At 35.9% G+C, this 25,345-nt stretch overlaps 6 protein-coding genes across 6 annotated transcripts in view; 4 read left to right on the top strand and 2 right to left on the bottom strand.

Moving 5' to 3' along the window:
- Window positions 1–18: 18 nt before the first annotated feature.
- Window positions 19–13,720, top strand: LOC129790000 (abhydrolase domain-containing protein 2). Its single transcript, XM_055827148.1, has 4 exons — window positions 19–863; window positions 7,043–7,567; window positions 9,144–9,493; window positions 11,103–13,720. Exons 1-4 carry the CDS (start codon window positions 709–711, stop codon window positions 11,282–11,284), a joined length of 1,212 nt encoding a protein of 403 aa, XP_055683123.1. The 5' UTR covers window positions 19–708; the 3' UTR covers window positions 11,285–13,720.
- On the bottom strand, window positions 13,286–14,830 carry LOC129790002 (non-structural maintenance of chromosomes element 4 homolog A). The gene is made up of 2 exons (XM_055827150.1): window positions 14,658–14,830; window positions 13,286–14,602 (listed from the first exon to the last, which is right to left on the bottom strand). The coding sequence occupies exons 1-2, from the start codon at window positions 14,749–14,751 to the stop codon at window positions 13,761–13,763; spliced, it is 936 nt and encodes a 311-aa protein (XP_055683125.1). The 5' UTR covers window positions 14,752–14,830; the 3' UTR covers window positions 13,286–13,760.
- A 219-nt stretch (window positions 14,831–15,049) lies between these two features.
- LOC129790001 (GATOR complex protein NPRL2) lies at window positions 15,050–16,400 on the top strand. The gene has a single exon (XM_055827149.1). The coding sequence runs from the start codon at window positions 15,186–15,188 to the stop codon at window positions 16,365–16,367; it is 1,182 nt and encodes a 393-aa protein (XP_055683124.1). The 5' UTR covers window positions 15,050–15,185; the 3' UTR covers window positions 16,368–16,400.
- A 106-nt stretch (window positions 16,401–16,506) lies between these two features.
- Window positions 16,507–18,038, top strand: LOC129789999 (triadin-like). The gene is made up of 3 exons (XM_055827147.1): window positions 16,507–16,700; window positions 16,771–17,851; window positions 17,914–18,038. The coding sequence occupies exons 1-3, from the start codon at window positions 16,644–16,646 to the stop codon at window positions 17,955–17,957; spliced, it is 1,182 nt and encodes a 393-aa protein (XP_055683122.1). The 5' UTR covers window positions 16,507–16,643; the 3' UTR covers window positions 17,958–18,038.
- Window positions 18,039–18,693: 655 nt separating this feature from the next.
- Window positions 18,694–20,907, bottom strand: LOC129789998 (uncharacterized). The gene is made up of 3 exons (XM_055827146.1): window positions 20,620–20,907; window positions 19,119–20,519; window positions 18,694–19,043 (listed from the first exon to the last, which is right to left on the bottom strand). Exons 1-3 carry the CDS (start codon window positions 20,677–20,679, stop codon window positions 18,858–18,860), a joined length of 1,647 nt encoding a protein of 548 aa, XP_055683121.1. The 5' UTR covers window positions 20,680–20,907; the 3' UTR covers window positions 18,694–18,857.
- Window positions 20,908–21,569: 662 nt separating this feature from the next.
- Window positions 21,570–25,345, top strand: part of LOC129789993 (mucin-2) — a 38,813-nt gene continuing 35,037 nt past the window's right edge. The window contains exon 1 of the mRNA XM_055827140.1: window positions 21,570–22,293. Within this exon, the coding sequence (XP_055683115.1) occupies window positions 22,285–22,293 (9 nt within the window). The 5' untranslated portion in view covers window positions 21,570–22,284. The remainder of the gene's footprint in view (window positions 22,294–25,345) is intronic.

Here is a 25,345-nt window from a genome sequence, read left to right as displayed (position 1 = left end):
CCAAATTGACGCAACACCAAAACATTGCTGGCGGACTTTGTGGGAAAATCTAATAAGTTTGTGTATGTGGAAAAAAATGGTCAGGAAAGTCTATCACCAGCTCGCAATGCTCGCAATGCAAGCGCCAGTTTAGTAGACAGCAGTGTGTAGTGGAGCAGTGGAGGTGTCGAGCTGCCCTTTTCACCATCAAAGTTATCCAACAACATATTGCATTTCTGTTGTGTGTGAATTTTGTGAGACTTTTCCCGAAGCGCGTTGTTGGTGTTTTTCCAAATGGAGAAAGTTCCTGTGAGTCATTTATTGAGTATGCAGAATTTGCATTAAAATTTTCCACGGCTTATTGGAAAATTGCGTGACTCCACGAGAGACGTAAAGAGACCTTTTCACACACCCCAAGGCTCCCCGAAGATTTATCCATCGATGTGTCAGTGAGTAAGGGGCACAAGAAGTGTGCTGGAGAACTATTGCTGTCCGGAAGCACAGCTAGTGCGTATGAATTGACGCCGGAAAACATATGAAAGTCAATCGTCTGGACATCCTCGTTTGTCTGGAACACCTCCTGCTTTAGTGGTGAACACAAAGTGTGTTAAAAGTTGATTTCCACGCCAAAGTTATTGAAAAAGTTCCTCAAAAAACATTCATCTGGAAAACTCCGAAAGACTCTCATCCATTTTCTGCATTCAGTTAATTAGAAAAATACTCTCCACAATGTCTCCCGCATTCCTCACAGCAATCGCCGTGATTCTCTGTATCCTCTTCCGTCTCCTCAATGTCAACAGTCAACCTGCAAAGCCCCAAGTCTGGTGCATGGATGGCACCTTCATGGATACAATCTATAAAATTGCACCTCTTCTGCGTGACCCGTAAGTTGAACGCATATTTCTTAATCACTATCACTTTCTTCGGTGAATGCATTATAAAATGCGTGTGTTAATTTTTTGGCAACTTTCACTGAAGGTGCTCTCATATAAGGTGGGAACTACGTTTCATTTCCCACACAGTCTATTTCTCTTTTGCATCACTCTGCCCAGGCCCACATCATTGGGGGGCGCCCCCTTAAGCGCATAAAGAAAATCAAGGAAAGAGCCTTGGAAACTTCCATGACTCACAGAGGTGGTTTCCATGGATGATTTTTGAGGGAAAATTTAACAAAGACAAAACGGGGGCAAATCCAGGAAATTTCTTGTTCAGCATTTTCCGAGTTTATTCCTTTATTTTATTTTTGTGATCATTAAGGACACTTTGGATGTTTTATGTTCTGCCTAATTAACGCTTTACCCACGCGAAGAGTATTTTGGCTTCTCAGTGGGGCTTCCTCCCTTCCAATTCTGCAATGAAGCACCATCTCGTGCAAAGAAATAATTGGAACTGCCTATATGAAACAATAATGATTTGTGGTCTGAATACAAAATCCAACGAAAGGGGCCACTGCCAAGATCACACAAATTTTACACCATTAGATGAGATTTACTGCAAAACATCTCAGACTTTGGCGTAAATTTCATACAAATTGATTATTCAATAGTTTTTTATTATTAAATTTAATTGCATTCCTCACACAACTTTGGCTAACGAGAAAAATTATCCAAAATTATCATTTGACTAGATTAAAGATTAAGATCTGAATAAAAGTAAGTTCTTTCTATGAGGCAATTAATTCTCTTACAGATTTTCATAATAGTGAATCCACAATCACTCCATTTTATCCTTTAAAATTTTGCCAAGAAATTTTGTTAAATAGGAAATGATTATTAATTTTAATCTTCCTGACCAAAGTTAATGGAAGAGAATATGTCATCATTAGAAATTAATTTTTATCTGTGGAGAACTTTGATCAACTTTGCTAGACAAAAAAATCAATAGATTAACTTTAGTCATAAATACGCAATGTAATCATTTTAGCATGTAATTTTTGAATCAAAATCCGCTTCTTATCGCTAAAAGGCTCATATGTAGTCTTCTTTGAGAAATTCCACGCACTATCACAATTTATATAAAGCTTGTTTCTATGTGAAAATTTATCTCTAAATAGAATTTTCTCCTGTGTACTTTGCCTCATGGATAAGAAATCTTGTAATAGGGAGAAAAAACATATGGCATGAAAAAAAAAATCACCGAAATAATTCAATTTGGTTCTATAGCATGTGCCTAATTTTCTCACGAATAAAATCCCAAAAGGTGCCAGTCCCATGGAAAGAAAATGCTTGAAAAATTAAACATTTTCGTGCTACATTGGTGTTTCAACCCCCTAATTGATTGACAACACGATCGATTGGTGGTCGAGTCTCGCCCTCTGACTCCCTTTCATCGTGGAATAGCAAATTGAAATGTTTAAATGCGCGAGGAATGTTGTTTTGGAGGAGTAATTGAATAAAAAATTGATAAGGTTGGACGCTTTCTTTAGAAGAACACAAACTTTGCGACTATCTACCGGCTTTTTTTTTTGCTATGTCGGACCGATATTTATGGCTTGATGATGATTCACATCGTAGAAAAGTGAACGAATTTTTAATTAAGAGCAATATTGAATTATTTCTCCATTGTTGGCTATTTTAGAAATTACTGTCTCTCTAATATGTATTGCAATGATCGCAACAATTCGCGCCACTCTTCATTCACCAACCACTTCAATGTCTTCAATGACCAATTTATGTGAATTTCGAAAATTACTTCTCGTCACACTGACGCGATGGTATCGTACGATTCATTTATGGCATTTTCTTATATGAAGGAATAATGCTTTTACAATAACGTCAAGCTTCTCAATTGGATACACTTTTATTTTTTGAGAAGAATAATGCTTACTTTTCACTCCTGACATAGCAATTCAATACACATAATGCAATATATCATTTCTATTCTGTGGCAATAGCAAAATGAGGCCAATAAATAAAATAATATATCGATGGATTGTTGTGAAGAAAATAATGAGGTACAATATTCCTCAATTGACTGATTTAAAGTTTGTATTGACACCCCATTGGGTTTCTATATTCTTAAAACTAGGTGAAAATTATTATCACACACATATGCTCATTGAAGGAGAAAAGTAATTTTCTTTTCGCTTTCTGTATATTGTTTCCTATCATTTTGCGAATATTGTGGGAATATAAGCAAAAAGTGAAAATTGAGAGTGGTCAATTCTATGTAATAAATACAGGAAAAATGGCATCTTCGACCTTTTATTCCGTCACCCTGATAGTGAAAATATTATATTATTGCATTTAGGTGATTGAACGGAGAAAATAAAAACAAACCTTTCTTATCGTTTTCAGTCGCAATAAATTGTAATAAAATCCAAAAAATGCTTCAGCATAAAATATTTTTAGAATCTCTTTCTATTCGTCTGTTTCTTTTCCAAAAAAAGAATTTCGCGGAAAATCGCGTGGAAAAACTTTGTCTGCGTCTCTGAAGGAATTTTCAAAGCGTTATTTATGATTCACTAAAGTCAACACTGATTGCGTGTTTTTGCGATTTTCTTCATGGTGAAGAAAGCTTCTAAAAGAAAAAAAAGTATAAGCAATCGATCCAATGAGTGAACATCAGTAAACCCCCATATATTTATGGAATGGGTGATGTATTTGGAGAAAATGTTGTACCACAGTATATGTGACAATTTAAACGCATTCCATTAATATTTAATAAGCATTTACTGCGTGTTCCTAAATGTTAACAGGCTTAGTTCATCTACAGAAGTTTCCATTTCACTCAAAGCTAAAGTTTTTTTTTTACCATTGGGAAGATGATTCATTTCGCTTTTAGCTCATTAATTTATTGAACGTTTATCGAAAGAGTTTTTATGACTTATTTATTGCACAATAACCAATCACAAAATATCTTTAGAAAAATTCATTTATGCTAAAAATAGAAGGAATAAATTGCTGTACTTCGTCTACTTAACCCTTTAAGGTCCGCGCCTAAACTGCTGGGCCGATTTTGGAAATTTTGCTGTTTTCCAACTCATTGGGCGTAATTATACAGATTTTAGTCGAAAAAAAATTTTTCCAACTTACGGATTTTCCGGAAAACCTTTGGGTCAGCATATGACCCAATGGACCGCAAGGGATACAAAACACGGATTTTTGATATTCACAATTAAGAAGCACTCTGTGTCCGTGGCCGGTAATGTTACCCCCAAGAAGCCTCGGAAGCACCCTGGGATGAACTACAATGAGATTCAGACCGACCAGAAGTGATTTGGTCAGGATTTTCAGTGTCATCCCAGGTGAAGGTTCCTCTAAATACGCACCTTGCCACGGTTTTGTGGTTATTTTACCACTTATTTACCACAAAATTGCATAAAACTTAACACAACACTAAAGGAGGATACCCATCCCTCCATCAGAACACATCCCAACCAGAGATTCTGGCCAGGAAATCGCTCAAATCACTGAAATTCGGGGCTCATCCAGCCACTTCTCCACACTGAAAACACGTACCTTGCCACGGTTTTGCGTTCAATTTATCACTTATTTATCACAAAATTGCAGAAAACTTAACACAACACTAAAGGAGGATACCCATCCCTCCATCAGGACACATCCTGGCCAGAGATTCTGGCCAGGAAATCACTCAAATCACTGAAAATCGTGGCTCATCCAGCCACTTCACCGCACTGTTTATGTTTGGGAAATGAGTTGTCAAAAATTCCGCGTTTTGTATCCCTTCCCGCCCATTGGGTCATATGCTGACCCAAAAAGTTTGGAAAAGCGTTTTGGAAAATTGGTTCAATTTTCAAGGTTCCCATAAAGCAATTTTTTCTTGCTATTTATTCTATTTATAAGATTCAAGTCGATTTAGACTATCGGAAAACTATAAAATAGGAAAAAATGCCGATTTTCAAAGTGCTGAAAATCGACCAATTTTCCCCAAGTTTGATGCAAAAAATCGACTATAAAGGAATTTATTGGATGAATCAAAAAAATATGTCTTGAAAGGTTGATCCTTTAGCTTTATACTGGCGAAGAAAGCATCCAAAAATATTAACTAGAAGTATCCTTAAAAAATCATTTTCGTTTTGGGTCAGGGTATGACCCAAAAAACGTTAAAGGGTTAAGTACCTACCTTTTGCATATACCTTATACCCTACCTTTCTTGAGCTTGTCACTCTCTATTTTCTCCATCTAATTTGAATAGACTTCTCCTTGGCTAAATGCTCGCCCTAAGAAATGAATTGTGGCTTCCAAGGTGACGCATTTTCTTCTTCTCTCCAAATTCTATAAAATTTTGCTTCTACTGTAGTAAGAATACATTATCCAAAACATTTTTTCCTTCATTTTTTTTTATGTTTGCGAAAAATATCCAAATATTTTGGGTGCTACATCTTTCAATGTCTATTGGAAAATTTTGCTTCCGCTGTGTGTAAACTTTGAGTCATTAATAGCTTAGATACAACAAGAGTACCTATCTACCTTCTAAAGATTTTTTCACAGCACTATCTTACTTTTCACGTCTCTGATAAATTTTGTATGTTGAAGTGTTGGTTTGTCACTCCCTCGCATTAATCATCAAGCGTGAATTTTTAATTTTAAAATATTTTATGAAATACAAAAGTAATTCACGTGCTATTGCTGTAAATTGTTGATTTCACTCACAATTCTTGAGACAAAGCTTTTTTATGGGAACAAATATTAGTACAAAAGTGACGGCGACAAAATCATTAAATTTTAATGTTTAATTTCATTACTCTTTCCTCACAAAATATCAGTTTGTCCGTCATGTATATAGGTCTTTTATGAGTAGAAATTTCATCAATATAAACCTACAAAAAAATGGTGGGTAAACTAATTTTGAAAGTCATATAAAGTAATTTTGATAATGCTGATTTTATTCGTACACAAAAAGCATTTGAACTTGAGTGATTTGGCAATATTTGAGTGGCGCAAAATACTTATTCATAAACGTATGTAAAAGTGGCAGAAAAATGTATTTTTGATCAGCTAAGAATTTCTTCAAAAATAAATAAATGATGAGTTACAAATTCTTGAGGTGATTGATGACCTCTCTTCTTCAAATACATTGTGGTGTAATGCTTGCCGTGGTAAGCTGAAAATGCATTTTTGTTGTGAAAAATAAAATATTGTCGGATACCCCATATAGTCTAATATGCCCCTTAGGACTGCAAAGGATTTGAATGAGTGTTAAAATAATTTCTAAACCAAAATTTCAATTGGAAGAAAACAAAGAATTAAGCATAAATAATTTTTAATTACAATATAATTTATTATAACGATAATTTTTGAAAAATATTTCCAAGTATTTTAAATAATAGTCCAATATTAAGTTTTTTGATCATCTAATTCTTCTTGGGCCCCCTTCAATTCTTCCGTGGACGTTTAGCCTTTGGAGCAGTACGAGAATTTCGAGACTGAGATCGGCTCTTCCGCTTTCGGGATGTTGTACGTCTTCTCTTTGGTGTTCTTGACAGAACCACAGGTTCATTTCTATCTCCATCCTGAGCACTATCCATCGCAGGATTTGTGGAATTGGCTTCGTTGTTATTACCATCTGTTCCTGATTTTGGTGGAATTTCCTCTTTCTTTGCTTGGTTTTGATCATCTCCAGTGGTGGTCTTAGGAGTGGAATTTTTCGTTTCAGAAGACGATTTTGACTTATCCTCTGCCTTAGCTGCTTTCTTATTCTCTTCGTTGTCTTTTATACTAGTTTTTTTGTCCTCCATCTTCACTAATTACTTTTTGAAAAATGCCCAAGTGAAAATTCGTACGTACAGAATAAAGATTAGGAGAAAAGTGATTTTTGTTCCTTAGCTCACTAGTTTTATTGCGAAGGATATCTTTGAGATAGATTTATTAAAAAAAAAGCATGATTCCCTTTTCTTTTTTATTACTTCGCATTAGTTTGAAGAGAGAGAAAAAAATCAATTCATTGCCAGAAGATTGGTTGAATAAAAATTCCATCAATGCTTATTCGCTGTAATCTAAAAATAAATCTTCAGTCAAAGCTACCAAATATCATACACGAGGTTGCATTTCATTATAGTTAATAAGATGTTTTCTCTCTATTTAATTTGTTACACGTTTAGATATGTCCCAACGCGCCTATGGGGCTTTAGTGGTCACGTACAGACCATCGTTCACAGCATCGTGGGACGCGTAAAGTGCCCCTGGCCACTTGGAGAGAGGATCTACCTCAAATTGATGGACAATTCCACCCTCACATATGATCTCTATCAACCACTAATTGAGCATGAGGATGACATCACAGTGGCAATTTGTCCGGGCATTGGAAATTCATCTGAAAGTGTCTATATTCGGACATTTGTTCACTATGCACAGTGCCATGGGTACAGGTGTGCTGTACTCAATCACATTGGAGCCCTCCAGAGTGTCCAGGTGACATCCACGAGGATCTTTACCTATGGCCACACTGGTGACTTCACCGAAATGATCTCGAGTCTCACGAAAAAGTATCCGTCCACAAATATTGTTGCCGTTGGTTTCAGTTTGGGTGGGAATCTCGTCACAAAATACATGGGGGAATCAGATGCATCGCGCCCCAAGAATATCATTGGAGGAGTCTCAATTTGCCAAGGCTACAATGCTGTTGAGTAAGTAAACTTTTTTTATGTTATTTAGAATTATCATAAATTTATAAAATGATCCATAAAAAGCCACCACGTGTTTTTTTTTTAAATATACACTACCCTAAAAAAGTTTCCGGGCAAGGAAAAAAGGGGTATTTTTGAAGGCAAATTTAAAGTGGTTATATCTCCGGCTGTGGTCAACCGATTTTCAAAAATTTATTAGTTTTGGAAAGGTACATTTCTCACCTTTCCAAAACTGGTAAATTTTTGAAAATCGGTTAACCCGTTATTTATTGGCAGCCATTTTGGTAAAGCTAGGAAAAAGCCTATTTTTCACGATTTCACAAATTTTGACTTTGACCTCTTGCATCTCGGCCGCTAGTGCACCGATGTTGATAAATGAAAAATTTGTTCTCTAATTAAGTTAAAAATCACTATATTCAAATTGGAATTGGTCTAGAATGCTAAAAAAAAGAATTAGCTGAGGAAGATTTTTCCAGGCTTGTGGAGCTCATACAGTAAAATTTTTTCAATCCCCAAAAAAGAGATCTTTTAATTAAGTTCTAAACCCATAACCCCGCCGTTAATTTGCAATAAAATTTATGAACCACAGAAAAAGGACCTAATGAGGATTTTACTAATAAAGAAGCCGCAACTTAAACTTTTTTTTATGACAATATCCGGATATTAAGTTTCTCTTGAAGAAGAAACTTCGTGGTTTAAACTTTTTTTCATATTTTACGTTAATTTAATTTACGGGGAAGTAATTTAAATTGATGTCTTGTCTATAAAAGTTCTTTTTCGAAGTTTTTATGTACATTTTATTCGGTGTTGTTTAAGAATTCAATTGTTTGTATTGTTTTCATCTCTTACGCTTTAGTTAATTTTTTAGTTTTGAAATTTTATTTAAAATTTATAAAAAAAAATATAAAAAAAGGTTTAGATATGTAACGGAAGAGATTTATAAATGTTTTCCACAAATTGCCAGAGAGCAAGAACTAAAAGATTCTACCTTTTTTTCTAAAATAAGTTAAAATATCGCGGTTAGTTTAACATTTTTATGTACTATACATATTATTTTAACATTACACTTTTCAAAGTAATTTATTTGAATTTACTACTTTATTTACCGGATACCCAAAAATTTTATTTTCCGTAAATTTCATGCTTCTTCCTAAAATAATTTCCGAAATTTGGACTTAATGGCCGATATAAAATTGGATAAGATGATTTTGATGAGCAATATTATGAAATGTAAATGTTTTGTTGAAGAGAGAAAAGCTTTCACTCTTAATTCCCTCATTTGAATGCACAAGCTAACACTCTGATAGAGCTTCGTCCAAAACAAACCAATTAGATATTGTAATTAAAGGCAGACATTGGTATGTGAAAAATTTATTGCATAAAAGTGTGGCTGCTTGGTGTGAGAAGAAGTCGATATAATCCATTGGCAGCAGTGCAGTCAGATTCTCAATATTTCATTTTTTTTGCGTAAGATATTGCCATGGAATTAGAGATACATGCGTGCGTTCAATGGATTGAAGAGTATTATATAGAAATTATGTGTCCATATAATATAGAGAGTTCTTTCGTATGGCAGGGCGACAAATTGGCTGCTCAATTGGCAGAACTTCCGCCGCTTCTATCTCTACGTCATGACGGAGAATGTGAAGCAGATAATCATGAAGCACCGCCAGATGCTCCTGTCGGACGACATGAAGCAGCGTTGCAAGCTCAATGAGAGGGATATTGTGGCAGCAGCTACACTCCCAGAGCTCGATGAGGCCTACACACGCCGTGTCCACAATTTCCAGTCCGTCACGGAATTGTACAAGTGGAGTTCGTGCATAAATTATTTGCAAAATATCGACAAACCCATGGTCTTCTTCAACGCCAAAGATGATCCCTTGGTACCCGGAGATCTTCTCAAACCCATCCGGGAATTTGCATGTAAGTATCTTCCATTCACTTAGCCCTAATTCGCATTTGTTTCCCCATGCATGTGGATTCATCAATTTCAAACATACTTATCATCCAATTGCTGTTCGGAAAATTTATTTAACCCCAGATTCACATTGGCAAATTGCCTTTAGAGAGAGAGGGGGCAGTAATTCAATTAAATTGAACAAGATGAGGTGATCGTCTATTTGAGCTACCGCACTCAAGTATCAAACAATTTTTATGGCCTGTCGAAGGCGAAGGAAGGTCAATGCGGCAGCAATAGATGCTATCACTGATTAATCGAATATATATGTAGTTTGTTGCTCACATGAAAAAAATAAATTCTACGAACAATCATTTTATTAATAATTTATCTTATCTAAATTGTTTGTGGGGAATTTTGTGGTTAATTTTGCGGAAATTTCTCCACAAATCTGTGTGATAAGAGTAATTGCAAAAAATACTTCAAAAATGGTTTAAAATACAATTTCAAAGTATTTAGAAGAAGAGGTGAGCAAAATAATTTGTCTTTTGTCCAAATTAAGAAAATGAAAACATTATATTTTTAGGAAAATTTTCTTCTTTTCTGCAGAACCTAGGGTGTAGCTAATACAGAAACGAATAAACTCCTTTAACTTTATTGAAAAACATTTTTTATAATCTATAATAAAGTCTATTAAACATATACCTATCCATTATTTAATATCTAGTTGATGCATTTTGCATTAAAGAAAAGATGTAACTGATTGCAAATAAAACGTATAGTGAAATGAATTAAAGAAAAAAAGTAATAAAGACTCCTTAACATTAAAGCTTTTGAAAGCTTTTTACGACTAATTGTTAGCGCATGGAACTTTGAACTATTGAATAAGAAAGTATAATCTGACTCTTAAAATTTCTCATCGTATTTGTTAAACAAAAAAATTTAGATGAAGAATTAGATTTTTTATTTCAATTAACAAATGTTTTTTTTTTTTAATATCTTTTAATGAGAATGGGCTCTTTTGCAAGGTTTTTTGTCAATTTAATGAGAGAACAGAGAAATCTTTTAGTCTTCTTAGTGACTCATGGCTCAGCCGCCAAATGAGTATTTTTTTGCCGCAACTTTACGAACAAAATCATCAAACAATGGAGTAATTTCTGTCTAAATTCTCTTCTGTTCTTACAATTTGGGAGTTTTAATTTATTTTTTGATGTTCTTCAAACTTCTCAAACTACATATCTTTTTTTCTTTTTTAAAAGAATGATAAAACCGTTTATATTTTAAGGCTACTTTAAAGTTATTATAAAAAAAAAAGATTTTTAACAAAATCGAACCTAAAATTGCACAAAGGATGATTTTGTTCTATCTGCAGACCCATTTCCTCAGGCACTGTCATAAAAATTAAAATCTATAAACAATTTTCACATTTAAAATAAATATAATTTAAAGCATAAATCAACATAAGAATTCCACAGAGTTCAGAGACATTTCATGTCAATTTAAAATCTTCGCTATAGTCTCCAAAATCAGCAATTCCGTCCATGACATTCGGTGGTTGTAACAATTAATTTGGCATTGAAAATGAATGCAAATTTATACAAATAATGCAAAAAAAAAATTTTTTCTTTTTTTCAGCCGAAAAATCTCACACGATGTACATAGAGTTGGCTCATGGTGGACATTTGGGATTCTATGAGGGTGGTCTCATCTATCCGAATCCCGTGACGTGGCTGGATCGGGCTCTTGTGTCTGTTATTGGTGGCCTTGTGTTGGCTCACAATGACTTTCAGACCAAAAGTAGAGCAAGCTTGGTCTAAGGAAGTGAAGAAAGAACGTTCCGAATTTTTATTTTTTGGTATTTTTCCACATAATAATCTACATGTGTAAGATTTTCTTTCCAGTGTGCGTCCTCAATTTTCGTATATAGAAAGATTTTATTGTTTGTTTTTTAAGTTGTACACACTCAAAAAATTCCCCTTTCTCAAACAGGGAATAATTATATGAAATATGTATTAGTTACATTTCCTTTTAATTTAATCCAATTTCATGTGAATTTAGTAATTGCCTGAGTGAAAATCTCAACATCTAGTGACGATTCAAAGAATCAAAAGACACACAAGAATATTTTTTTTTTAGTTTTTAAGATGTTTAAATTATAATATGTATTAGACAAAACATACTTATTCGCTGAAAGAAAAATGATGAGAAACATAAAATCAAATGAAAAATTTTGTGATGCTTTTCACATGATTTTCTCGTTTTTTTTTTAGCTCAGTCAGAATGAAAATGATGCAGCAAATTGCTTCATTTGCGCATTGCATAAAATTTTCTTACAACTTCATCAAATCTAATTGCTTGAAGCTGTGACGGAATGTCCGGTGGGATGTGTTGAAGACAGAAGGGAAATGATTGGGAAGTTTACAACAACATAAAGAAAAATTAAATGAAAATTCAATGAGCTTGATAAAAAATATCTATATGTTTGTGACTGAATGTAGTTCACCTCCTTGAAAATGTCTCCAATTGTTGTTTCCTTTAAAAACAAAAAGTTCTAACACAGAGTTGGGGTATTTAAAGCTAAAAGAGAGAATCTACTTAGAAGGTGGTACTGTACAAGTTTAGAACTTTATCACCACACTGTGTTATCTCTCCTCTCCAATACCTTCCGCTCCCGTGTGAATTGCATTATAATGTTCAAAATGACATAAAATGTCAATACGAATCTGTTGCAAAAAAATTTGCATTATAAATGGATTTTTAATGTTACGTTCCACCTAAATGTCTAAACTAAATGGCTATATTTAAAGAAAAAAAAACTACATTTATATAGGTACAGAAAAAAAGGATATCACATTACATTATATATATTTAACCGATTAAACCATATTTAATGCAACAACAACAAAAAAAATAATCCAAAAGTGAACGAATTTCGAAGGAAGAAAAATGTGCTTGAGAATTTCTTCACGGTGACTGATGAATATTTTTTTATTTTTAATATTTTATATAAAATGAGTTTTAGAAGGGAAAAGAGAAACAATTTTAGATAAAACAAAAAAAATAAAACTTTTTAGAATTGGCGGGAGAAATTGGAGAAAATTTTCACAAAACACGGAGTGATTTTTTTAAGGCTCGTGATGTTCTTTGCAACGGAGATAAAAATCACTATAAATGAAAAAAAAATAACTTGAATAGATTTACAGATTATTTTATATTTGTTTCGTAACTAATATTCCTCTATTATGTATTTTGTCATGAGACAAGAAATAAAAAAAACATTCCGGAGATTCAATTGACTAAAAAAATTAATAAAAGATTTATAAGAGCTTGTTTTGGAATATTTGAATAAAATAAAATTAAAACAAAATTATGACACGAATAAAGAAGAGAAAAAATGACAATATTTTGTAAAGATTAAGCGTAGAAAGAAATCTACAAATTATTTTAATAAGATTTGTTCATTGCGTTTTATTTCTTTTTTTAAGAGTGAAAGTAAAGAAATGGACTGAAAAAATCAATAAATTGGCTTTAGAGATTTTTTTGTATGAGAAATGGTGCTTTTAATTTTGATATGAAATTGCTTTTAAACGTAGAGAATGTTGAATCAAAAATTGATGAAAAATTGAATATGAATAAATTGATAAAATGGTTTGAAGAGATTTAAGTGAATGTTAAAAAATTTAGTAATCAAACAAAATTTACCTGAAAAGTGTGGATAAATGATTTCTAGTGTGAAGTTATTCCTAAAAGATTCCACAGAAAGGTTACTAATTTACTGATTTTCACTTTTTTCTCACTTTTTATTTAAAAACAAAATATATTTTGGCGCAAATTTTGAGCATTTTATTAGAAATAATTTTATAAAATTTCTTATTCTCTACGCAAATCTAATAAATTCTCTGTCGATATACTAAAATTAATTTATTTAAATATCTAATTGTAATTTTCTTTGCATCCGACAAATCTCATGAATTCATTTCAGCATCCTTTCGTTAATGCAATGTCCTAAGGAAACCTATTGGAAAATTCATAAAATTCTAGAATTCATTCCCTTTTGATAGAAATACAAGAAATATTGTTAAGTAAGGAATTCTTTTGGGAATAGTCTAAACTAGAAATCCTTCACATGAAGAAAAAAAATTATAAATTTCTCAAAAACATTTCTATTGTATGGAATTCACATATTTTGCTGTGTGTGTGTGTTGTATGAAGAAAAAATAATAAAAAAACGGAAACTTAAAGTTTTACAAAAACAGTCTTTTAGCGAAATAATTGCTGTTCCACCCAGAGAACTTATTTAGAAGTTGAAGGTTCAGAAGCCCGGGAAGTTTTGGTATTCTGCAGCAGAGCTTTGCGAATGTTGTACTTGGAGATGCACTGCTGCCAGAAGACATAATTGATTGTGGAAACAGATTGTGTGGTATCTTTGACGATTTGGGAATTTCCACCCTTCTTCTGTGGCAACACTGTGGGGTATCCCATATCGTTATCGTCGTCTGTTATAGCCAGGATACCCTCACGACACAGGAATGATACCTGGAAGATGTTATCGATGGTGGTCATGAAGCAATTTGGATCACAGACGAGCTCGAAAAATGGAATTGGTTTGCGCTGACGTGCATCGAAGATTCTCAATACTTGACGATAGACATCATTGATTCTCTGACTGCTCTTTGTCTCCTGCTTCAATTTTGCCACATTTTCTGGTTTCTTTTCCTCCACAACGGTATTTTTGGCTCGCTTTGCACGCTGCTTTGGCACCGCTTCCTCCTTCTTCTTCACAATCTCCCCAAAACTCCCCAAGAGTGTGTACCCATAGAAACTTCCCTGCTTCATTCTCTTCCCCCAAATTGGTACCAATTTTTGCCAACTCCACTGCTGATTGGCATCAACAATAAGCTCCTTTATGGCATTAACAAATTCATCATCGTAGAAATCAGTCATGCCTTTGCTCTTCATTGACTTGGAAACAATTTCATTGCTCATCTTAAGCACCTGAATGTCCATGACAACTTCCGATGCCTGTCGTGGCTCCTCATTCTCCTTCTGATCACCAAACATTTCATTGCCATCACGTGTGAGTTTATTCACCTTGGCCAGAGTCTTTAGCAAATCCTCCTCTTCGAGACTGTCGTCTATCCGGAAAGAGAGGTTAGATTGGGAAGAGTAATAAATTTCTGAAGAACTTACTTATTCCGGAGCCCGTCTCCAAGAGTTTCTGATACATCTGGCGACGGTGCGCACTCTCACTCATACTCTGCCTAACTTTGGCTTGATTATCCATTTTTTTTGGAGTTTTTTAAGGCACGAAAAATAAATTTTCTGGCGGAAAAATATCGCGGTTTGATAATTTTGACGTTACACAAAGTGTTACCAGATGCAACTAAATTCAATCAATTTTGCTCGAATTTTGCCGCCTTCTTTTGCTAAAAAAAAAACACAAAAATCAGAATATTTCAACGCAAATACCAGAATAATTTAATATCCTATGCAATAAAGAATAATTCTTGATGATATTTGATGAAAATCATTGCTGATTTTTGGTATAAATCTTGAAAAATAAAATGCGTTGGATTTGTTTGGTGTTACCCGATTTGGATGTCAAAGGTGCAAAACGTGCAAAAAATAAATAAATAATTCAGCATTCGAAGCAAAAAAAAAAAACAGGAAATCCGGGAAATTCATAAAGATCTTGCCAAGAAACTTTTAGTGGAGCTTATGGCAAAAACTACTACACAGTATTATGAGGGTTGTGGACGCGAGGGACCGATAAAATGTATCTTCCTGAGTGAATTCCATCCAGTTCGTGGTTCAAAGATCTCATGCCAAGTCCCGGAAGGATATGTGCCCAAGGAGCTCTTTCATGCTGTCAATGTGTACATCATCCCCAAACCCACGGCAATTCAGCGATGTGTACTGACCATTAATAGTCTGGGATGTAAGATTGTGGGGTATCCAGTGAGGATTGAGAGTCCCAAATACGAAAGGAATGCATACTACTTCAATCTCTGCTTCGTGTGCGATGGCTGGGCCAGGACAATTCAGTATGAACCAGTTGTGAAGAAATTAGCTGAGTACTTAGCTATGATGGAGGAGGAAACGTGCTTTCTGTCGCGCGACGCCGGGGGACGCATTGAAACCCTCCTGGCGCAAACTATGCAAGATCTCAACGAGAAGAAAGTCACAACGATCATTGAGGGTGACACCACGATCTACCTGAAGATTGTCAATCTACGAACAGATCCACCCATTGTGATGGATCACATGGTACCAACGCTTGAGCCTCAGGTGCGGAATATGCCACTGGAATTGTGGGATCTAACGAGTCAGCAGGTGATTCCCTACATCAATGGCGTTAACCACGTAGCACGCATTGCAGCTGAAGCAGACGTGGAGAATGCCCTGGTGAAGGCCTGCATTCAGAATCTAGTCTACTACGGTGTTGTGAAGCTACTGCCACTGATCAAGTACAGCAATGTCTACATGTGCACGCGGAAGCTGCAGAATCTGACCAAGGATCAAAACCTCTTTCACACTTGTCGATCCACCATCATGCTGAAAGCTGATCAAGAGAAGCCAACGCTGCACAAGATTCTCCAGCTGTATTCCTTCATGACTCACGGTGTTACACTTCGGACGCTGTGTCAGCGTCTCAGTCCGCGCGACAACAACATTGACGAGCGGCAGCTGGTGACATTTGGGCTGGACCATCAACTGATTAGGTGCATAAATAAATACCCCGTCTTCACGGGAAGGCATCCTGAGTTCCCAATTGGAAGACAGAAGCTATACACTGGATTGCATAGTTTGGATGAGATTTGTTCCATCACGGGACTCTCCCCGTCTAAGATTGAGGAGGAAATTGACACGGATGCTAATGTTACGGTTATATGGAAATAATAATAAATAAAGGAATTCGTTCCTGTTCACCTATGCGTAGAAATTTGGTACACCAACGATATTCATTTTCTCATTTTTTGCCAATTTTTTGACTTTGGCGCCCTAAATGTAGTTCCAAAAGCCACCACTGCGATTTTTTGGGACTGATACCCCTGAAGGTAGACTACTTTGTTTGGCTTTTCCCATCCTGACTGCTTCGTTTTCCCACTTTCCCGCCAAAAAGTCAATTTTCTCTGGATTTTCTTGTTTTTCCTTCAATCTCAGAGATCTCATTCGATGGAGGAGGAAGTAAAGAATTCCCTCACACTGGATGTCTTGGTGAACAATGCAAAGGTGAGCTAAAATTCCTCATTCTCTTCTCATCCCCAACCTCAAAGTCTTTCTCAATGTCCCGAAATTCCAGGTGAATGTGATAGAATTGTCAGGGAAGCTGAGTCTTCCTCTACCTTCGTGCTCCCAAAAGCTCGAAGAATGGATAAAGGTGTGGCAAGAGGAAATTACGCGGGAGTACTTAGTGGAGGGCTTGGATGCCAATGGGAATGGTTTCATCCGGATAGTCAGCGAGAAGAATTTTGAGAAATTAGACAAGAAGGGAACAACAAGCTTCCTCTTTAGCGTTGAAAAGAAGCACGAGGGAGTACTAAATTCATCCTACCGTCCATCAAATTCAACCTACAAACGGATACATTTAACCCCAGAGTTGAGGGATGTGGGAGCAATCTCAGTGGTTTCCATTGCTTCAGAAGTAGAAGCAAAGGATGTCAAGAAAGAGAAGAAGGAAGCTCCTGAGATTCCTACCAAGAAAGCACCATCTAAGGAAACACTCGTGTCGAAATTCTTTAGTGAGAAACCAAAAGAGAAGCCCAAGGAGACACAGGAGCCACCCCCAAAAGTTGAAAAAAGCCCGGAAGTTAAGAAGGAAGTCAAATCCGAGTCAGGAAGCGACAAAGATACTACAGTATCACCGGCAAAAGGAAAAGCTCCACCTAAAGTGGCCGAGAAGAAGACTGATGGGAAAAAGGGGAAGGCTGCTCCGGCTGGAAATAAGATGATTACTTCATTCTTCACTAAGGTCGCAAAACCTGCTGCCCCTCCTGCACAGGTAAAGGAGGAAAAGACTTTGGAAAAGAGTGAACCTGAGAAAAATCCTGAGGTGGCAAAAAAACGGCCTTTGTCTGAGGAAAAGTCTCCGCAGCAGGTGAAAAAGTCCTCACCAAAGCCTCAGAAGAAGATGAAGATGTCGAAGAAAGCAAAGCCCAAAGTGAAGGCGGGAACTTCGAGAATTCTTCAAATTGTCGATGATGACACAAGCGAGAGTGAAGAAGAGCGTATAGATCAGGAGGAGGATGAAGAGAAGGACAATGAGGGGCAGAATGTCGTTCTGGAGAATGAGGAAGTCAAGGAGAAAACTCCTCCAAGACCATATAAAGAAAAAAAGAAGAAAACCATTCGGGAGTGTTACAAGGATGAAGATGGTTATGATAGTGAGTTTCATGATATTCTCTGTTCTACTAGAAATGTAGTAAGAGATTGTTTTTTTTTACAGATTTCATCCTCAAACAAGTTGATTGCAGCTCTGAAGAAGAATAAGAGAGAAAATATCTCGAAATTCTCTCATCAGGAACCATTTGTTTGATTTTTTTATAAATATAAATCGAGTTATCTGAATAATTTGATTTTGTTTTTTTTTCGCCTTCATTTCGTGTTCGTGGTGATAGGATTAACTCGAGGATCTCAAAAAGAGAAAGATGCTGCCCAATGGACGAAAAAACCCTGTCTCAACAAATTTTGTATATCTCGACAAGCCTACAAAGGGAGTTGGGAGATACCATGATGATTCCTTCCTTCAAACACCATTCGTTTTGCCTTCACCACGGAATACTCCACGATCACGACTCCGAGATGTAACTAACTGGAAGGAATTTCAGCAGCCCCATAAGATGGTATTTGATGCAGAAACAATGAAACGAATTGCTGAGGAAGAGAGGGCAATGAGGATTCAACAAGAGAAGCAGCGACAGAAGGCTCTTAAAGCAATGCAGATTTCTGAGGATCGCCGACGAAGACTCCTTGGGCAGGGCATCGTGAACATCGCTCAAGATGAGGTCAACCAGAAGATATGGCAGCCAAAGCCGCTACCTTCCCTTGATATGGCTGCAAGGAGTATCCTAAAGGACCCCACGAGCGACTACCTGGCCAAGAAAACCGTCAACGCAGCAACAAAAGCTTCCGGGATGAACAACGCCGCAAAGATCTTCAAATACACCATTGAGGAGCTGAAAGCCCTTCGTCCAGCTTGCAATTAATTATTCAGATTCATTATGTATTTGGTGTGAAAAATAATTCCCCAAATTTATTATTAAATAACAATTTCATTCAAATTTTTATGGAATTTCAATGGAAAATCTAGAGGGGGGATTGAAATTAAGAGAGCAAAATATTTATGTAAATGAGAAACGGGGAGGAAATACGTGATCTAAAAGGCAACACTTACAACGTGACGATCTTCATTTTACTCATTTGCTGCTGACTCTTCCGGGAATCCAGGAAGCGACGCTCAGTGGCTCGTTGAAGGCGCAAACGGAGATTCTCACGATCCTTTGCAATGATATCCATTCTCTCGCTAACCGGCAGCTGGAAGAAAACTCCATGGAGGGATCCAAGTGAGGAACTCAACTGCAATGAGAACAAAATGAAAAAATATTGAAGACTTTCTCTACTGAAGGTCTTTGTTCCTGAAGTTTCTCTCACCTGCTGCAGAAGTCTCCTCTTGAGCTCAATATCGGTGGGATTGGAATTTTTATTCTGTGAATCCCGATGGAGCTCAATGAGAAAAAGACGTGTATCGTGGAATGTCTGAATGATTTGCTGGACAGCTTCTGTGCGCAATAGGCGCCTCACTAGGTAGCCTCGGACGTGCGCGTTGATCACCGAAGCGGCTTTTGCACTCCGTGGCGAAAGAGGATCAACCTCCTGACGCACTTGAGTGAGATGCTGCTTCAGGAAGATCTGCGTGACGTGATCTAAGGAGTTTCGTTGACTTTTCGGGGCTCTTGTACTCAACATCGGAAGGCTCTCGCAATCCCCATTTGTCCACTCACTGTCACCACCATCGAGAGTTAAACTTGTGGCTGTGGTGTCATTCCCATTAGAATCCTGTGGCGTTGCAACTTCCGGGAATGTTTTCCTCAGCGACTCAACAAGAAGTTTTTGCTGTTCATTGAAGTTCTCACGGAGTTTTCTTTGTTCTTCAAGTTGAATTTCCAATAATTCTTGCATCCGGACTTTGTGTTCTGCTTCAATCTTTGAGAGAAATTCCGATATATCGGTTTGATTTTGAGGAATAGATGTTTCCGGGGGTTTCTTTGCTTGTTCCGGAGAAACAGTTTTGACATCATCTTTGGGTTTTATCTTCTGTCCCACCTTCTTAGCTCCTTTTAAAGACTTCATTTTTCCCAAAGCAGAAGAAGATCGTGGATATTTGCAATTTTGTGTGCAAGAAGTGCTTCCAGAAAGTTTTCTACTTCCAATTTTTGGTGCGAGTTTCTTGGATTTGGAAAACACCAGCCGAGAGTCCACTTTGCTCTTTACCTTCCTCAAATCAACGGGACTTTTGGTAGGAGGAACTCTATTAGGAAGCGATTTCACAGTTGGTGGTTTCAACAAGTCAACAAGGTGCGGACTTGGACCATCCAAAGTGTATGAATTTGATCTCACCAGCCGTGGTAAAGGCATTTCTTCCTGCTCATTATTTTCCGGGAGTAACTTGAGAATTTCTGAGGCACTTTTTGCAATACCGTTAACTTCCTCTAGTGGAATTGATCGTTCAGAAATTGATAGATTTGATGCCAGCTCCTCAAGAACGAGATCATCAGATCCTCTACTTGTCTTTCTGTCCTCAGATGCAGGAACAAACCACGGAGATTCTCTATCATTGGACACAGCCTCCACTTCAGGCACACAATCTGATATTGATCCAAAAGATTTGCAGGTAACGTACCCTAAGGCATCATCCGGATTTTCTTGAGTTACCTCCAAGACACTTGTGTTACTATTACCTCTTTCCAGCTCCTTCATGTGCTTCAAGCGCTCCTCCAATTTAATTGCCTGGCTTCTATACTGCCTCATTTCCATCCTCACAGCTTCCGTCATCTTTCCGGAAGGCATAAAAAATCCAAAAATAATTTAGAAAATTAATATTTGTGAGGTTATAAAGTAAGAAAACTTATGAAGAATGGAATAAATAACATACCAGAGGAGGTAGGATGGGAAGTCCATCTATTTTGAAGAAAGACGTGAATGTGGTGTTCATTTTACAAATTATTCCTGCTGTTTTTTACGAGATTCTTTAATTTTTAACCGGAAAAATATCACAAAAGTGGCAAGAGAGATTTTGTTTATGTTTTAGCGGGCGTTTCCATGGCAGCGAAGTGATTCGTTTATGAAACGAAAATAAACGAAGTTTAAAAATAACGGAGAAGAGCTTTTAGGGGAGGTTGGGCGCGAAATTCGTAGGATTTTTTTTATCTTCACAAAATTTGGAATACTACGCCGAAAGCATTTGGCGGCTGCGGAAAAATCATTTGAACTTTAACGAACTTTTTTTTGTTTTTCCAAAAATGCGATTTTCCTTGTTTTTCCGCCAGTTTTTTTTGGCGTGAAACGCAATTTTGGAACTCCTGGAGTACTTCTGGAGGCTCCAGAGCCTACGGAGAGCCTCTCTGTGCGGAATTTGGGGCCCGCGGAAATTTTGACGGTTGGGGATTTTACACGACTCTCTTTTCCCAGAAATGGATTTTCGCGAACTTTCAGAATTTTTGATGCCAAAAATTCAAAATTGTTTTCCTGGTCACAAAAAACACAATTTCGATGGAAAATTCGGCGGAAAACGCGAGAAAATTGCGAAAAATTGAATGTGTGAGGGGGACGGATAGCGATGCAATGCATCCGTCACATTTTCTCCTTAACCAACAGTGCCCTAAATTGCCAGTGGTTGCTTTTGGAACTACATTTAGGGCGCCAAATTAAAAAAAAAAACCAAAATTTGCGCGAAACGGGGCGACGAGGAAAAATGGAGTGAAGCAACAATTTACCTCGTTATATGGATAAAGAGAGAAGTGAGTCCGTTCCGTATGTACTCTCTCACCATCAGCCATCCACCAAACCACCAAACCAACTCTCCTCGGCAGTTGGATTTCAGTTTACCGGCAAGTGTTCTCGCAGAAAGACGTGCATTTCCACCACCTGTAAAAGAGCTGAGAGATTTCATTTGGGTCTAATTCGCAAGAGGCACATATTACCACAGCCTCTGCAATTCCCAGCCATTCACTCTGGTGTGTCCGCTGCTGTTGCTACAACATCTCATTCGCGCACTCCCAGAAGATAAACTTCAGAGGTGTTCTCTGAAAGTGAAAGACATTCCCAGCATCAATTGAAAGTGTTCTTGTTTTCCATTTAAAATTCTTTTAAAGAAAAGAAACTCTTCTTTTTTTTATTAAATAAAATTAAATTATTTCGACAATCAAAATTAAGTGTAGCGTGACGAGATTGTGCCAATAGTAATTTTTTTTTGGATGAGTTTCTTGTGATTTTCACAAGAAAAAAAACGAGTCATTAGTGCGTCCAGGAGGGATTTTATTGCACCACGGATTTTTTCGAGTATCACACGCACAAAAAAATATATAGAGTGAAGAAAGCTCCAACACACACTACTGGTGAAACTCTCGAGATAAAATAATTCATGAAAGAAACAAGCAACTGAAAAGGTGTGGAAAGATTAGTGAAAATGCATAAGTTTTGAATTTCATTTCTGCAACTTCCTGAAATTCATTCAACCATTTGTGTGGTACTTTTTTTTCTGGAATTCCGACCGTGAGATTTTCATTCTTTTCTCTGGGTGACAAACATTTCATCCACAATGTTTCCGGTAAGTGCCCCCCAATAAATATTGCTTTTTTCCTACCTTCTTTGCAAATCTTGTGCTCCACCAGACTCGCGCCCTCGTCACGAATTTCTTGTTTTATTTTTCTTCGTGTCTCCATAAAGCCAGTTTTCTTATATAATTTCGTGGCGAGTCACCCAAAAAAACAAGCCAATCAATTTGGCGCCCTTCTTTTGTGTGCTGCAACATGCCTCAGGAGGATGATGAACAAGTTCAGTGATTTGGATTGGCATTTTTCTGCTCTTCAGGGTTTGCATGGAACTTTTAAAAGGAACATGAATCACAAAATAAATGTCCAAAATTCTCAATTAATGAAAACTAGTAAAAAAAAATATATTTCTGCCTCGAATGACGAACTAAATTATATATGGATTGTTCGTAGTACGAATCATTTATCAAAATTTATTGTAAAATTTACTATATTTTATTGTTTTTTGTTAAATGCAATATTGGAAATATTAGAAAAATAAAGAAAGCGTTTGAGAGCTTTAAGTAGAGAGCTTTTAAATATACATATATAACTCTCTTTCCAAAAGCTCAAATCTTAATATTAACTATAAAATTGATTAAAAATTAAAAATTAATAAAAAAGATTTAATTTTTTTTAAGTATAATCGTTTAACATCAATTTGATAAAAATCAAAAATTTATGCACTAAATTCAACGTCCATTATACAGAACAAGATATAAAGTTTACAGAATATCCCTAAACTCTTTATGTAATTGCTTGCGCACTACTAAATATTTAGCTTAAATTGCCTCACAAATCTATAAATTCAATCAATAGGACCATTTATCTATTTAATTGCTTAATAGTTTTATTTCGAAACCTATTTGAAATGCCTCTCATTTTTTTAGTGACCCATCCGTAAAGTGTTCGCGTTACCCCAATTTTGAGAGATTGAAATTTTAGAGACACTAAAAATTTCCCTTTTTTTATAAACTGATTTTATGTCACACCTATATATGGAGGCTTTTGCACTGATCTCTGTGACATCAATAAATCAAAATGAATGTACAATACATATTCCTCTCATTAGTTAAAGAAAACATCTCATTCCCAGTTTGATTTAGTGCGATCATAATGAGCTAACAGCAATTTAGTGAGGACTTCTTTGACACCATGGAGCAAATTAGTGATTAATGTGGTGCAATAACTTTAACATGAAGAATAATAATGAAAAATGGTTGTGTGTAGGAAAGTGTTCGAAAAAGCTTGTATGCAAAAGTGTGTAGATAGCGAAGAATTAACAGCGCAATTGGAAATCTGCGATGAGGTAAAAGTAACGCAGAAATCTGCAATATGTATGAGTTTCTCTTGATGTCCCAGTAAATGTGCGAGAAGTAAAACAAGCAAAATGTAGATTCTTTTTATCATAAAAAAAAATAAATAATATAACTCTCTAAGCTACCGCGAGTCCTTGAGGCTGACGTCAAATGTTGGATGTGAAAGAGATTGCGAATTGGAGGGTTTTTCAAGGGGGACAACTCTCAATACTATATACATAATATGCATCGTATGTGCGAATAGAGTCTTGAAAATGCTCTTTAAATCAGTCCAACCAAAGAAACCAAGAGCATGGACAAAAAAGAGTGCTCGATTAATTTGCAGAATCCAAGAGCATAATATAGCATGAAAGAAACGAGATATGTATACAGAAATATTTTCAATCATAATATCTTATTGCTCTTATTGCCATTTTCTTCAAAAAGACCATCGAACTTCATCTTCTTTTTTTCGTGGGCTCAATTTGCGGTGTCTGTGAATGCAAATTGCTCTGTGGCTTTTTGCTTTATACCACCTCTGTAAGAGGAGCCTCAACATTGAAATTGATTGTGAATTTTTCTTCACTATGCATTGGCACGAAAAAATATGCACTAAACATATTGGAATAATATAATATGGGTGTTGGCGCAGTGAAACTTGAATGCCTGCGAAAGTGGATTTATATCAAAATATGTCTATTCGTGTGTGATGATCATTTTAAGTGCGATTAAAGCTACAATTCAATTAGACCGAAGATATTTTCATTGATGATCCACTGACAAATTTACTCAATTAGTCTCACTTTTGCCTTTCTTTTGTGCTTCACGTGTGGCTTTCTCGCATGCAAAGAATGGGACTTTGTGTGTTGACTTGAATATCTAATTTTGGATTTTTACGTTGAAACATTTGAGATGTTCCTGTAGGAATTTTTATTTGTAAAATGCAAGTAAAATTTTGAATGTGATGGACAGTGAAATTGAATACAGTATGTCGAAGAAGGGTTGTGGCATTAAATTCTCGTGACAATGAAAAGCTCTCATAATTTATTACGGGACCAAGAAATCTTTGAAAATTCAAGAATTTGTAGTGAAATTTCACCAATTTCAAGGATTTCTTGGTCGCAGAATATAACTCATTGAATGAAGGGGCTTTTTTTTTTAAAGAAATAATACTTTTAATTTTTTTTATTTAGAAAAATCTATTAGTCCAATTTGTAAAAAAAAAACTTTAATTCATATTTTATACTTTTTACTCTTTAATTTCTATATGGCTCTATTTTTTTTAATGGTACTGTATTCTTTCTCAAGAAATAAATTTGACAAATTACTACAAAAAAAAAACTTTTCTGTCCAGAAATAAGTTTTAAGAGGATTTTTTTTTGAAAAGTCTAAACAATGGATATTTCTTTGATGGTGCCAATGGTAAGAACGTGCAACATTTAATTTTGTATGCAAAGTACATTACAACAGTGCTTGAAATGATTGTGTCTCTGTGAGGAATCTTTTCTTGTCGGCTCCAGCATAAGACTTCGAATTGAGACAATCAATGGGAGGGAGAACAATAAAGTAACTATATGTATGTACGTAGTCAAAGAAAAACAGCTAAAACCCACAGAGTATATTTTTTATAACATTTCAAAAAGCTCTATCGCTGAGCCAGAGTGGGGAATCCAAATGAAAGAATAGATTGAAAATTAATTCATCAAGCGTGCGCACTTTGGTGTATTTCTCACTTTTTTTTGCTTAATTGTAACCTCAACTTGTAGGTTTA

Source organism: Lutzomyia longipalpis, chromosome 2 (genome assembly GCF_024334085.1).
Source record: "Lutzomyia longipalpis isolate SR_M1_2022 chromosome 2, ASM2433408v1".
Taxonomy (NCBI): Eukaryota; Metazoa; Arthropoda; class Insecta; order Diptera; family Psychodidae; genus Lutzomyia; species Lutzomyia longipalpis.
Note: the sequence above shows the minus strand (reverse complement) of the source record. Positions and strands in the feature narration are given on the sequence as shown.